At 41.2% G+C, this 14,961-nt stretch overlaps 3 protein-coding genes across 7 annotated transcripts in view; 2 read left to right on the top strand and 1 right to left on the bottom strand.

Moving 5' to 3' along the window:
* The first annotated feature begins 565 nt into the window (after positions 1 to 565).
* On the top strand, positions 566 to 2,721 carry higd2a (HIG1 hypoxia inducible domain family, member 2A). Its single transcript, XM_037262501.1, has 2 exons — positions 566 to 806; positions 2,341 to 2,721. The coding sequence occupies exons 1-2, from the start codon at positions 614 to 616 to the stop codon at positions 2,505 to 2,507; spliced, it is 360 nt and encodes a 119-aa protein (XP_037118396.1). The 5' UTR covers positions 566 to 613; the 3' UTR covers positions 2,508 to 2,721.
* Positions 2,722 to 2,832: 111 nt separating this feature from the next.
* Positions 2,833 to 6,747, bottom strand: cltb (clathrin, light chain B). 4 transcript variants are annotated; one of them, XM_037262496.1, is made up of 6 exons: positions 6,348 to 6,747; positions 5,777 to 5,823; positions 5,227 to 5,347; positions 5,024 to 5,135; positions 3,905 to 3,958; positions 2,833 to 3,622 (listed from the first exon to the last, which is right to left on the bottom strand). In XM_037262496.1, exons 1-6 carry the CDS (start codon positions 6,511 to 6,513, stop codon positions 3,451 to 3,453), a joined length of 672 nt encoding a protein of 223 aa, XP_037118391.1. In that variant the 5' UTR covers positions 6,514 to 6,747; the 3' UTR covers positions 2,833 to 3,450. The 4 variants fall into 4 exon arrangements, with proteins under 4 accessions (XP_037118391.1, XP_037118392.1, XP_037118393.1 ...); XM_037262497.1 differs by having other exon boundaries at positions 5,227 to 5,344; positions 6,348 to 6,746; XM_037262498.1 differs by lacking the exon at positions 3,905 to 3,958 and having other exon boundaries at positions 6,348 to 6,744.
* Positions 6,748 to 7,319: 572 nt separating this feature from the next.
* The window catches only part of pdlim7 (PDZ and LIM domain 7), a 30,859-nt gene continuing 23,217 nt past the window's right edge, over positions 7,320 to 14,961 (top strand). Inside the window, exons 1-2 of one of the 2 annotated variants that reach the window (XM_037262049.1) lie at positions 7,320 to 7,478; positions 11,487 to 11,585. In XM_037262049.1, the coding sequence (XP_037117944.1) occupies positions 11,490 to 11,585 (96 nt within the window). In that variant the 5' untranslated portion in view covers positions 7,320 to 7,478; positions 11,487 to 11,489. Of the gene's footprint in view, positions 7,479 to 10,270; positions 10,447 to 11,486; positions 11,586 to 14,961 lie in introns of those variants that run through there. The other variant, XM_037262048.1, reaches the window with a different exon arrangement.

Raw genomic sequence — 14,961 nt, 5'->3', positions numbered from 1 at the left:
GGTCAAGACGACTCTGGCCGTGTCCATGATGTAGAGAACAAACATCAGGCATGCATTACACAGTTCCTTAAGGGTCATTAAGCTATTTAAGCAACATATCAAAAGACATTTATGTTGCAGTGCACAGAAATACATATTGAATCATGAAGTTGTAGCAACCTCTGTTATTATCTTATATCAAAGAATGTCTAGTTATGTCTGCTTTATTGGTTGATTCCATGAATATACTTGTCTGCTTGTATACTTTATCCAAAGAGATGTGAGCGTATCTGGTATTGTGGCTAGGCGGGTTTTGTGTCTTTTGCCCCTATTCCTTCAGCGTCGATATCAGTATTTGGATCAATCCGCCTACCACTCCCATGTGACTAGCACGCACTTTATCCTCACTAGTCAGACAACTAGTGAAGTTCTACACCTTAACTGGTATACTTATCTAATCGTCATAGTAGCACGCAATTGTCATCCCGTGCACATTTTTTCCTCAGTCGTAAAATGTTCATCTTGTTTGACGTGTCGCCCGCATTCGAGACTATTATTGTGAAGCGCGATGCGGAAGTCAGAGCGGAAAGGTGGTTGTTTAACTTGCAAACTTCCGCTTCCAAAATAAGCAAACATGGCGGCGTCCGCAACTCCAGTTACAGCCGACCAAGCGCCAACAACTTCGGCGTCGGGAAGAGGGAACATCCCGTTTGACTTCTCGCAGCCTCCCATCATAGAGGGTTTCAACCCTTTGCCGAGGGTCAAAGATGAACCTTTTAAGGAAAGGTTCTTGAGGAAAACCAAGGACAACCCGTTCGTCCCAATAGGTGAGTTACACAAGCTCTGCCATGTATCATCGAAATCATTTGTCTTTTTGGTTAATCATACTCGGCGTCAAGCGCAACGATCTAGACGTAGAACCTCGCTCTTCCAAAGTCGATCAAATTACTCGTTTTTCTGTTAAATTGAAAGCTACTACCGCAGTTAATGTATGCGACGACTCTGTTGCTCATTTTAGCCACCAGGGGTCACACTGGCATGGCATGATGGAACGTTTTCTCAGGGCGGAACTTATTTTTCATGTTTAATATTTTTGTCGGAAGTGTTTCTATACTTTTATAAACTGCCATTCTGAGGAAACTACTGCGTTAGTCATAGTATGCTTGAATTAGATACAAATTTGGGTTTATATCGCTGTTTGAGGCAGATGGTCTGATATTTGTCAGAAAATATATCTGATGATCGTTCTACCAAAAACTGTCCTAATGTTACCATTGCCTGATGGGTGCTCAGCCTCAGCTGTCATGCGATGTTTGGATGCTTTAAGGTAAGCAAGTTCTAACAGAGATGAGTGCGCATGGAGGTTTTCTTTTTTTTAACACACATATAAGTGCTTAAAAAAAGAGAAAAAGTGGCTCCATACCATTTTAGCCAATTTGGTTGTCACTTTCAATCTCAAACTATTTATAGTATTCAGGAATAAATAATGACCTCAAATGTAATGTGCATGTTAACATAAAGGTCAAAACGGCATAAAAGATATAGATTTACAACGTCGCCCTACAGCGTCATTACCAATGCTTTGCGCCTGCAGACATTAAAGATGATAATGAAACATAACGACGACCACCTCTAACCCTAACCCTAGCTCTAACCCTAACCCTAGCATCGGTAATGACGCTGTAGGCGTTTTTTTAAGCACTTATGTGTTTAAAAAAAAAAAAAAAAAAACCTCCATGCGCACTCATCTCTGTTAGAACTTGCTTACCTTAAAGCATCCAAACATCGCATGACAGCAGATGCTGAGCTCCCAGCAGGCAATGGTAACATTGTCCGCCCCTCAACGCATACCCTCGCCGGGTAATTTAGTGTTGTTGGCAATATTGAACATTACCTATTGCTATCGCTGTGTGTCTCATTAGCACAGCGGTTAAGGTTCTAACTAGTAAACTATTTTTATTTCTTTGCGTCACGGGTTCAAATCCCGTTGATGACTTTTCTATTATTATTATTTTTTTTAGTGTTTGGTATTTTTTGCGCCCAGTCGGAAATGCAAACGAGACGTTTCGTTCAGCGTTTTTATTGAGAATTTGAACAGTTTTGGAATCAGGGAAGTTCCAAGTCGCTGTGACGAATCTGCAGTCGCGAAACACAAAACTGCGCAACTCGCCTTACAATAAGAGTCGTAACTCGAGACGGGGAGCAAGATAACATGGGAGCAACTTGACATGTAACACCGGCACGAGACTTGTGTACAAAATCAGTAAGACATGCTGCATCATTCTAATGTCCTGTTCACTGATACCTACGGAAGTAATTAATACATGCTGAGCCAATGCCACTTTTCTGTGCGTCGCCCAGGTTGTTTGGCGACAGCGGGAGCGCTGATGTATGGCCTGCGAGCGTTCCACCAGGGCAAAACCAGGCAGTCGCAGTTGTTGATGCGGGGCCGCATCTTTGCCCAAGGCTTCACCGTCGTTGCCATTGTCGTCGGTGTTGTTGCCGCTGCACTCAAACCCAAGGAGTGAGGAAGAGGCGGCACCGCAAATGCACAATATTCTGTCCACAGAGGAAAAATAAGACTGTTTGAAGGAAGCTCAAAATGCGATGTGTATATATAATATCCAGGTGTCAATCAGTATTTTGGAAAGATTTTTGGGCATTTCAAATTAGGCTTACAAACTGTGCTACATTACTCATGCTTTGATGTTATTAAAATGATCCAACAGGTAACTTTGGAAATATGTCTCATGTAAGATAAATTTTAAATGTATTTCTATACGGCCATACAGTAGGAAGGTCATTTACTCTACATGCGACAAAGCGGTGACAAAATGGAAAGACGCAACTACAAGTGATTCATTTTTTTTATTGACCAATTCTAAACATTCTCTTTCCTTGGGTTTCATCATATCCAAATAGGCAACATGTGAAAGAATGTTTAAGTGACAGTTGATCGCAGCATATAAAATGTGGGTGAAATGAGAAAGCAACTCAAGCCTTCAAATTCTCAATTTGGATGCAGTAACGTTTCTTGGTTGGGGATTATTTTTGCTGCTGCTTTGAAATGCTTTTCAGTGTAAAAGATGACATCTAAACCGTATTGGCTTCAAACAATCATTCCAAAGTTGGTGATTCTACATTACTCAGAGGCATATGTGGTTACAATCTACATGTGTGCATATGCACACTCAAAATGTTGGCAGAGGCATGCGTTAAAAATGTCAAAAAATTATCATAACTTAAAAAGCTTAACTTAAATGGCTAACCGACTGTAACAATGTCCTGATAAAACAAATTAACAATTGAACGGTTCATGTTCCCACAAGTGTGAGAGTTCAAACTTGTAGGCATCAAGAAAGGTGGTAAGGTTCTATCCTGTGTCGTGGGAGTTTTCTGCAAAAACAGGTTTACAAACATTTTGTGGTGTGACAAGTGAAAAGGCAAAAGTCGTGCGAGCGATAGAGCCTCCTAGCGGACAAGAGGGCTCTGTTTGAGCGAGATGAGTACTGAGCGCATCCGAGACACGTCCTTTGCCTGCTTGTTGGTCTTTGGGTTGAAGTCGCACAGGTGGGCCACGCGCTCCCATGCTGATGCGGGGCCATCGCCCTCGCTCTCGGCCAGGAAAGCCTCCTCCGATGCTCTGTGGGCGGGAGGCTCCGTGTTAACACGTAACTTTTAACATGCAGCTCACGTCATGCCGAACATGTAAAACCCAAACCTCGCAACCGAAGATTTTGATTTCTTTCAGAAACTGCGGTCATTAGCTCGACATTTGTGTTATAGATGACTGGTACAATTCTAAAATTGGGGGGCAGGGTGTGTGTGTGTTTGGAGGGGGGGTGCTCCGTGTGAGAGGGACTCAAGAGGTGCTGGAGGTGGAGGAGGCATCCAACATTGAAAGGCATAAGAATTCTAAACCTACACAAAGCCTATTAGATCAGAGTTGGGCTGTTTGTAGAAAGCCTTGTCGGCAATCCTTAGTAGACAGGCAAGGCCAAGTAAGCAGGAAAGAGAAGGAGACAGGGAGAAGAGTGTCAGTCACACAACAGATAAACATGTTAAAACTCAACTACTACTAAAAGAGGGACGGTCAAGCAAATGACAACGAAGTAGTGAACAGACAAGTGGGGAAAACACAAGCAATTCTGTGTCAGACTTGGGCAGAGTGTAGGAACGTGTGAAAGAAAGACATGTTCACGTCACAAGTGTGTGGTGGTGGTGGGGGTCAAAATTGATAATGATATGCATGTACTATAATAACAAAAACAAGCAGTTATGTTACTAACCTTTTGACAGAAGGACTGCAGTGTGTCTAACTCATATTGCAGTGTATATTTTAAACAGGGGTGAATGATTTTGCAAACATGGCTCCATCACGTCTACTTTTCATGTTTCAAGAACTGCACTTCTTAAGTACTAAACCTATCTAGACACTATAAATACATAGAAGTAGAAGAAAATAAGCCTACTGACCGAAATAAACGTTTTTTTTTCCCTCCAAGTTGCAGCCTTTGCAATTTAAAATTGCATTCAACAACCTTGCAATGTCAATTTGAATTGGATTGTATTGTTCTTCATTGTGGGACCTGCCAAACCTTTGCTGGAGTTATGGCTGTATTTTCCATATTACAATTTAAAAACAAAACACCAGTCGTATTTTTTGTGTGATTTTCTTTCATGAATGGAAGCGGAGAGGCTGGATGGAGAAGCTTCTTTAGAATAGCAGCGTGGGAAGAACTTGCCATGTCGTAGTGATCACAACAGCCAATTGTTTAAAATGCAAAGCAACCTCACGACTGGAGAGTCAGCGCTCACGTGTTCTGGTAAATTTCCATGACAGCTCCTTTACATTTTATGCTGAGTTAATTCTCTTTTCATTATTATAACTGAGCAGTGCTAATAGTTGCTGTGAGAGTGTCTTGGCCACAGAGTGAGGTGACATATTTTAACTTAATTATGCAAAAGACATTTTATTATTGATGCCTACATCCGGTGTCGTCGGCATGCCAACAGGTGGACGGACATGCCGGATACTACCAACCTGTTGTTGGTCTTGTTCTTCTCCATCTGCTCGCTTTGGTGCACGTGCCAGTCTTCCAGCTCTTTCTTGGCCTTCTCTCTCCACTCTGCTTCTGCCTCCTTGGATGCTGAGTCTTTCAGGCGCACCACAACCAAAGAAACCCCAATTTGCTACATACTGACTCAAGTGTGTAGCATAACGTGATCAGTGAGCGGCAGACTCACCTAAAGCTTCGAGGCGGGCTTTCTGTTCCTCCCGCCACTTGCGTAGACTTTCTGGCTCTTGCCGCTGAATATCCACCTGTGCGATGGCTGCGTAGTTGTCCGTGGGACCGTTTGACTCCTTTCAAATGACAGGAAATGTGTCGGTTATGAGAGCGGTCACATGATAGAAATTTGCTCTGGTTTTAAAAATAAATAAATAAGCACCTGTTTTTGAACCCTGCGTAGAATTGGGGCCCGTTTGGGAAAATTTCCAAGACAACAATTCCAAGAGTGCTAGCAATCTTATTGAATTTGAATTCAAAGATAACCAAATGCATCCATCACTAGAACACCCCAAAAGACACGTCTTGTTTATTTGACAGTTTAGCTTACCGATAGCTGGTGAAACAACTACGCTACATGGTGATTGTGAATAATTAATAATAATTGATGTCATTCAAGGGCAACTCCACCCCAACTAAATCCAACTTTAGAAGCTTTTTAGATTAAAGACAGTCCCTTTACTTCGACTCATAAACACGTACGCCGTCATTCTTCTTGCTTAACTCACCTGAAACAGATCTCCGTTCACTGTCGCGGGTTCCTCTTCAAAAGGGTCTAACATCATGACAAAACAAAATCAAACATTAAAATGACACTTTTTGAAGAGTGTTCGGTGTTACGTAATTGCTGCACTGGCCCAGTCTCTCTTGTTATAGTGACAAGTCATGCAAAAAAATGCTGCAGCACCTGTTAGGTCTGTTGAAGACTTCCGGGTTGAGTTGACGTACTCAACTAAAATTCTTTAGATTGTATACGATTAAAAAAAAAAAGGGGGGGGGGGGGTGTGTGAACGATATGAAGCTTACACGACTTGAGTAGACGGTATCGCTTGTTTAATGGAGCTATTAAACTAGCATTGATGCTATTAGGCTAACCGGCTAAAGTATTAAAAATGTCTAGATGATCACCGTAGCTTGTTAACGTTACAGTAGTAAACATGACTGCTACGATTGCTCGCCATTTCGGCGAGCAGTTTAATATTCTATCAAAGTGGAGCTTTCATGTTAGCTCAGTGAGCCAGCAGGGCTATGTTAGCTTTCGTTAGCTCCTAGCTGTTAGCTGAGCTTTTGGAAACTTGCCGTAGTTGCTCGTCGGTGGCACCGGGGGCTCTTCTTGGCTTTCCACCTCGTCCAGCACCCCAAAACCTTCGTCGTCGTTCTCTATACCCGCGATCTCACTCTCCTGCTGGGCTAAAAACGCGGCGGCCGGGTCCTCTTCTGTCAGATGTACTCCGTTGTCAGCCATCTTTAACTAAAATGTTGCCTTGAAGTTTAACTAAGCTTAATGTGTGTTATCAAGGCAAACAAACCTTTGTTTAATCAGCAGCAGCCCAGCAACCGAGCGACTGATGGATGTTTAACTTGTAATAGCAGAGACAGCGCTGAAAGTCAAATCGACATACGATGAAGCAACCAGCAACTTTATGCCCTCACTGATGATGATTCATGTTTTCGCCACTTGATTCAATAATCGACGATGGAACCGTCCAGTCACATAGGCTACCATATCCTGATATGTAGTCCCATCTGCTGGCCACCGTTTGTATTGCAGCCGATTTTTGTGCTTTAATTTGTCATTTGCCACTACTGCTACTACTACTGCTGCTGCTGCGGCTGCTACTACTACTACTAGTACTACTACTACTACTACTACTACAACTACAACTACAGCTACAACAACTACTACTACTACTACTACTGTATACTGCTGCTGCTACTACTACTACTACTACTACTATAATTACTACTACTGCTACGACTGCTTTAGGACATATATTGCCCTTTTATGGACACTCAATACTCTTGGAAAAACAACAAAAATTCGATTGTGTGTTTTCGCATCTGGTTGAAGTTTTAATGACAATATCAATAAAAATGACATATTGGTTTGTATTTTTATAACAAACTTTACTATAAATTTGATCTACTCCGTGATGTGAAAGGACCACAACAAGTGGATTTGACCGGTCTCTTCCCATCCATCCATCCAACCACCCACAGACGTCCGTTCCGTTGGTCCCACCCGGAGCGCAAGTCCAGGCAGCGGGCCATGTGACCTCTGACGTCTTAGCGTACTGTAAAGACGGCAGCCAATGAGACTTCCACGGCGGCTTCCTCGCATCCGCCTAGAGGAAGTCTGACGCTGTCGGGCAGCTTTTCACGGGCGCTATCTTGTCGTCTGCTGCTGGTAAACACACAGAGGAATTCGAGGTAAGGGAGTCAAGACAAACTAGGACTTATTTTTGTTTTCTGTCGTAGGGCTTTGAACCGACTGTCCTCTGCATGTAGTTTTGGTCTTAGTTGTCTTGCTCGACAACTTTTTGTGCAGCCACTTACCTTACGAAATACCACCTTAGTCAGTGACAACTTTGTCACAAGCGTGTGTGTTGCAGTACTTTACTTGATCAAGATATTATTATCTTTGCAATTTGGCGATCATTCACTTGGAAAGCAACTCCAGTGGTACTAAACCTTGAGATGTCGTAATTGCCCTCCCAGTAAAAGTCAAAGTTTGTGTAGTTGCGGTGAGTAAACGCTTATTAACATGGGTTACAAACACTAAAACAGAAAACTTTAATGATAATGTTGTGTATTGGGACGAGAAAAGTATACTTAAGAGGTAAAAAGTTAAAATTGGAATTTTACGTTAATTAACCTGTATGTTATTGAGAAACAGACACTGGTTAATAGCATTTTTGAATCAGAGATGGCTTTGTGTATCTCTAAATTTATTTTGAGCTTTTTGACGTCGATTAAAAAAAAATCGACTTTTTTTGACACATCAGGTTTTTAAGGTATTTCTTTTTTTTTGGCATATTAAGGATTTTAACATGCCTTATAAATTAGCTGAGTTAAAAAGAAACATCCACCTTATTCTGAACCTAATCCTTATTTCATAAATACTAGTCAAGCCTCGGTTTTCGACCACAATCCGTTCCAGAAGGCGGTTCGAGAAGCGAATCGGTCGAATTCCGAATCTATTTTTCCCATTACAAATAATGGAAAAAAAAAATCAATCCGTTCCAAGACAAAAAAAATCCGCCTTTTTTAAAGCATTTTTTCATTTGCGCATTTTTGTCCGATCGCGCAACTACAGCGCACCGCCGAAGGCGCAACCGTAGCGCATCGCCGACCACGCAACTGCACCGCGCTGGTCGCATTATTGTGACAGAGCCGTCGCTGAAATTTAGAAAATATTTTTAAAGTCCAAAATTTAAGTGGCCCTAAGTGCGCAGGGAGCTTAATTCTGTCCGATCGCGCAACTGCAGCGCACCGCCGAACGCGCAACCGTAGCGCGCCGCCGACCGCACAACTGCACCGCGCTAGTCGCATTATTGTGACAGAGCCGTCGCTGTAATTTAGAAAATATTTTTAAAGTCCTGATATACTTTCCAAAATTTCAGTGCGCAGGGAGCTTAATTTGGTCCGATCGCGCAACCGCAGCGCGCCGGGCGCTCACTGTCACATTGCTGTAAGAGCGTCTTTGTGTTTTAGGATGGCTATACTGCTCCCACTTGCTTTCTTTGTTCGACAACCGAAGCTCAAATTCCGATTTGTTCGAGAACCGGGACGTTCGAAAACCGAGGTTTGACTGTATTGTATTGTATTTTGAGATTAAAATTATAAAAATACAATAAAAAGTCATAATAATATTTATTTTATTTCTTTTAGTCAGCTAACGAGGTTCTTTTGTTTAACTTTTTTCTCCGACCCCAATTGCTGTCTTCTTTGGGATCTTAAAAGTTCTTGAGTCTCTAATCACTTGAGGTGGCGATACCTTCGTTGCATAATCAACATATAATCAACATCATTTCATGTGGTGATACTTTGATTTACATAATCAACATTTGATCAAAATAAACATTCATGGATTAAAAGAAAGACCAAAAACAGACAAGGTTATCGATACATTAGTATCATAGTAAAACCTGAAATTTAGCTTACTTGACTCCGTTTGAATGGAGGAATAAAACTTCCATTAAATTACAAATGTTAATTCCACAGAAGACATGATTTAGGCCAGCTGGCAACAGCCCGTCACAAAGTAAAGGCTGATGCGAAAATTGGATTACATGTTTGCAAAATTTCAATGACGACAGCCCTCAACTCAAACTTTATATTGTGACTCGTGATTTGTTACAGCAAGTATTCTCTTTGTTAAAAATAAAATACCAGGGTTGGAAGTCATTCATACAGTTGATGTGGATGTTTTTTTCTTTTTTTCTTTTTTTCTTTTGTTTTTTGGTATCAGGAATACCAAACTAACTCTATAACTCCTGATACATTGTAGCTTTATTTTTGGTCTTTGGTATGATTAGATTTCGAAAAATATAAAATAATAATGGTAAACATGGAAGCTGGTATATAGAAAATGGATAAATCACTAGCATATTTTGCTTCCAAATGTTATGCACTGAGAACTTTAGCTTTACAAAGTCTGTTTTGCTAGCAGTATGCATGTGTTGCATGAGACATACGAAAGATAAATGCATGCACCTGGAGGATGTTGGTTTTTTTCTCCAAGGGAAACAAGGAGTACGTTTATTTACCCACATGGATAGTGCAGGCCACTATTTGAGAAATTACTGTATTGGAATTAGCCACCATTAAAGCCAAATAACGCCTCTCGCAGTGAACCTAATTTTTGTGGTTGGTAACTGCAGCTCTAAGCAAAAAGACTTCTCATATATATTCACAATTCCCCTTTGGATTTAGTTTATGATTCCTCTCCAAGTGAGTCCATCTGTTGCTTTAAAGGCTCGATGTCATGTCATAATTGCCGGTTTGGTTGCAGTGTGCCTTATGTCGTCGTCCAGAAGGAATGTTATATTCCCTTGCCCTCTCTTCGCTTGTGGCTCTTTGGCTTCTCCACAGCACACAGACCTTTTGAAAAAAAAAAAAAAATCCACTTTGTTAAACCTAGCAGTCATTTGTTAGAATTTAGTGGCAGTTCATTCTACCCCCCTTCCCCTCCCTGTGACTCATGTGGGTGTTGGGCTGAAATAGTTTGGTGTAGTTTTACATTCCTTATATAGCCTCTGCCGAGTGAGTTGCAGCTACAAAGTTTAGGGGGTAGGCTTTGCCAGCAAGAGTGAGGCTCTGCTCGCTTGCCTGAGCTTTTGCGATTCTTTATAGCTTTCTCCCAGTTTCGGGCTACGGGCCGGCCCGTGAGGACAAGGTAGGTCCAGTAGTGCCGTCCGGGTGACTTAATGCGACAAAGAGCAGGTACAGAGGTGAGGTTAGTCGCGCAGCTGTAAGCCGGCGCCAAGTGACGTAGCCCTGCGTCTCAAGTTGCGCTCTCCAAATTGCGTTAGTTATTTAGTAGTATGTCAGCCAATGTCCAGGACTAGTTTTGACACAGCTGTTCTTGTCTAATAACAGCCAGGCAGATTATGTGAACCATCTCTAAATGTCAAAAGGAGTTTTCACTTTGCAAGCGGGCCAGTGTTTCACGATTATTACGCGGGTTATCTTTCAATGAAATGTGTTTGCCCTCCACTCCACGTTATATTGAAATTGGAGCTTATTGTTGAATGTCACCGTTGTTCTTTTTATGCAGAAGATTTATGATGATGGTGTGTCTGGTGGCAATTTGTAATATCACGCTCAATATGAGAATGTTCACCTTAGGTCCTGGCAAAAGGGACAGCCAGCTAATGGTCTGTCTGCGCAGGGGCTGTTCTAATATTGTATATGGTATGCTATGTAAACAACTGAGGTCATGTTGCCAAATTCTACAATATCATCAGCATTTCTGCCAAGAACATAAATATTTCACTTTGATTGAACACAAAAGATGTCACTCTGTTTTCCTGAAGGATTAGATAAATCATTATCATTACCGTTGAGAGGCAGAGGTTTTAGACAATTTAGGTTGAATAGTGGCTCTAAATGACAATTTAATCATCAAAATACTTGTCAATTATTTTGGTAATCGATTAGTTGTCGATTGAACGAAAGTCGATGCTATGGAAACCTCTCTATGTGATATTAATCAGCTCAATGCACATATGGTATGGAACAGGAGTTACGAGTTTTATTCTTTTTAAAATGATATAGAAAAATAACAACCTATCCGACTTTCACTTGGTCCCGTAGCCAACCGAGGAAATGCCCATCTTTAGTTCAAACATGCTATGAAATAAAATGCACAGCACCAAAGAACACAAAACCTCGGAGGCCTTAATATGTATATTTGCTTCTTTGTCTTTCCTAAAGGCTATGAACGTGTACTCTGTAACCCTCAGCGGCCCAGCGCCGTGGGGCTTCAGGCTGCAGGGTGGGAAAGACTTCAGCATGCCCCTCACTGTGTCAAGGGTAAGAATTTTTGGAAGTATTCAAATTCTTATTTCAATGAGATTCTTCGTAATGTCTGGCCCGTCGTGTGCTAAAAAACATATTATCGTCTACAGTCATGTGCTAAAGTCTTAACTCTCTATCTACCATATACTATACTGTATGTAGAGGCGTAACTGCTGAACGTTTATTAGCGTGTACTCTCAAGAGCGTTATCTGTGTCGACCCGACCCAAATCAATCATTTCAACTGTTTGTTGACACTGTTCTTGTTATAACATTAGCACTGTGGCAGTATGCCAGCTCCTTTGTTGACAAAAGAAGCACTTCCCATTTTTCTATTTACTCGCCTCTTATATAAAGTGTTAATATTTGGCATGCAGCAGATGTTATTTTGATTGGAGGATGACAATTGTTAGTTTTCAGTAGTCACAAGAACATGCTGTCATTTGTTTGCAAGCTCCTCTTGAGTGACCGTCTTGCAAATACTGTACTATCGAAGAGCACAGCAGCCACTTTCCAGGCCTTATAAGTGCACAAGGGCTTGCTTGCGCTCCCAATTTCTGAGTGGTTGCCAGAAAGCCGAGTGCTTGTGAAGGGACACACACAATGCTCTTTGCATGAGTCACACTATTTTGTAAGTGGGATGCCATTGAGGTGGAACGTCATCAGTCTTGTCGGGACACGTTTCCAATCTGCTCCGCTTGCTGGTTGGCATCACTATCAGAAACACCATCTTTCCCCCGGACTCATGACAAGATTGATTCGCTTCTTGCTAAACCAATGAGAAAGATGATTTCAAACAAAGATGTAGGGACGCTTAAAGTAATTTCAGTGCAGAAAGGCGCGAGCAATCTGCCTGCAGGCTTGTAGATGTTCTAAAAAGTGTGAGTAGTCAGTAGTTGTTATCTTTGTTAGCCAGTAGTTTTCCAGGGCCTCTGGCTCAGGAGTTATAAAGTGGTGACACGGTTTCTCTCATTTCCTGCCTGGCACTGTTTGCTCTCCTCAAGTGGACGGTGAATCATTCGACGTGGACGAAGGATGGTAACGGCTTTACCAAGTCTTCTTCTGGCACTGAATTCAAGTTGGATGAATTCAAGTGGGTGGTGTCAACATTTGTGCTGGCTGCTGAGATGAGTATTTGAAGCCAGACAGGGAGTTCAGAAAGAGAAAACAATGAAGCAGACGCAGAGTGACTGGACCAAAGGTTCTGCAAAATGCTGAAAATGATTGAAAGTGTCAGCTCCTGACAGATCAATGGGTTGAAATGTTGTTGTTGCAGTAAAGGTGAGATGGCAATTTGTGACTGCACAGTTAACTTATATGCCTAGTTTGCTTGTGTGATGGGCCCTTGTTTTGATAATTCCGTGCTACTCTATACATTTTAGAGTAAACTTGGAGGTTTGTGTGCCGCCTTGCTTTCCTTCCCCCTCTTGTTTGTGAGCCCGGGACACTATGCTTTCTCAGCATTCCTTACATTTTTCTTGCATCCACCCCGTCGCGCTGCCAGTAGACAATCCCTGCCTCCTTTTTTGTATCCAATACGTCTCCCACACTCATTTTGACCATATATTAACAAATATTCTGCACAATAGCAGTTCATATTTTCCTCATTTCTACACGTTTGACTGATTAATGATTGACTGTTGACAGCTTTCCAAAATGTAAAATTACTAGATTGAATGATTTAAACAACAAATGTGAATTGTTTAAGTCCAGCCATCTTTTCAAGGCATATATTAAATTAATAACAACTCATTAGTTCATCATTCTTCATTGGTCAATTCTCGTAACTTTCTTTGACAATAGAATTGGAAAGAAAAATAAAAACAAAACTGCATTATTAGACCATAAATATTAGCTCCGTGTCACACAATAAGAGAAGAATATGGTGCACATTAATCTTTGTCAGGAAAAAGAAAAATACTTGGTTGCGTGACCTTTAATTTTGTTCTTATTAATGGAGGTTCCATTGCACTTTAACAGCTTGGGACCAAGTTGACTCTTCACCTTAAACAATACAAAGCAACACAACGCGCTTGTGCTTCCTACTCTAACACTAAAAGAAAAAACAAAGGAGAGGAAAAGCTAAAAAAAAACCTTCCTCTCCCTTCTTAAAAATATTTCCTTTACACCCTAGTCGTCTTCTCACTACACCCTTTGAGTTCCTCTCAGCACTTTTTTGTTCTTGGCCTCATTATTTAAATATGAGTGGAAGCAGTTTCCAGTAAAGATTGACTTATTATGTCTTATAGTAGCTTCTACAATATTTCAATATCATTTCACAACTATTTCCCCGTAAACTCCTCAAATAAGCAATGTCGATTTCCTGTGAGTGTCCAAGCCAAAATGAGATCATTCCATTTATCATTTAATATATCGCCTAATCCTGTTGAGGGTTACAGGGAAACTCAAGTCTAACCCAGCTGACTCAAGGCGGGAGGCAGGGTACACACTGAACTCACCATGATGTCATTTAAAGGTTATTTTGACCCATTTAACAGTTTTCTCCTAGAGCTGTTCAAATCACCATCACACACCATTCGTTTACAGACCCTGGAAGTGAATTTGCCACTTTAGAATGTGGTCCTGTGGCCAAAGCAATTGGTATAAGGAAAGCAGTAGCACTCAGTCGCTAACTGATAAAGTGAAAAAAAACATTAGTTGAGGGTCATGTTTGTGTTTGGCCATCAGCTTGTTGTTAGTAGCCTTTGTGCTGGTTCACGAGGATGGCATAAATTGTTAGAAAATGAACACAAGAGGGCTTTCTCTATTCTAGGGCAGCGTAGTGATTCTCAATGGCAAAAAAAGCTATCATTGTCTCAAGCTGACATTTTTGTATAGAGATTTTGGGAGGTAGCTAATGTTTTCTCTTGGTAATGTGTAGTCACTAAAGGTTTTTGCGAAACAATTGAGCAAAGCAACTATGTTCACAAGAATTCAGACATGTAATCATTATAAACTTCAATACCATTGTGGCTGCTGATGAATGTGATCATTTTCCATCCAGTTTTTGTGGAACCCTTTCCAGATGAATTTGTGGAGCAAACTGTTGAGATAAACCATCTGATGTCTGGTCAATGTCTGAACTGATGACCATAATCTGATTGGTTTCTGGAGCGCTTTTCTTAAACAGCATATGTCGAGTTACCTCTCAATTTGATTTGACCTTGAGAAAATGGACATTTGGTGAAGTTACTTACATACAGCATATCCTCCACTTTATTGCTAACCAGAAAACTATCCAATAAAGAAGCATAATATGAAAATTGCAGTTTCTGTCCAAGTCAAGTCACAGTTGGGGGCAACGCCTCGGGAGTTTCTGCCCTAGATATTAAACCAGTGTAGCTGTATAAACATTTTGATAAGATGATTTGCGTCCTCCTGCGCACCATCTG

This window comes from Syngnathus acus, chromosome 10, assembly GCF_901709675.1.
Source record: "Syngnathus acus chromosome 10, fSynAcu1.2, whole genome shotgun sequence".
Taxonomy (NCBI): domain Eukaryota; kingdom Metazoa; phylum Chordata; class Actinopteri; order Syngnathiformes; family Syngnathidae; genus Syngnathus; species Syngnathus acus.
The sequence above is the reverse complement of the archived record's forward strand: the minus strand, read 5'-3'. Positions and strand labels throughout refer to the sequence as shown.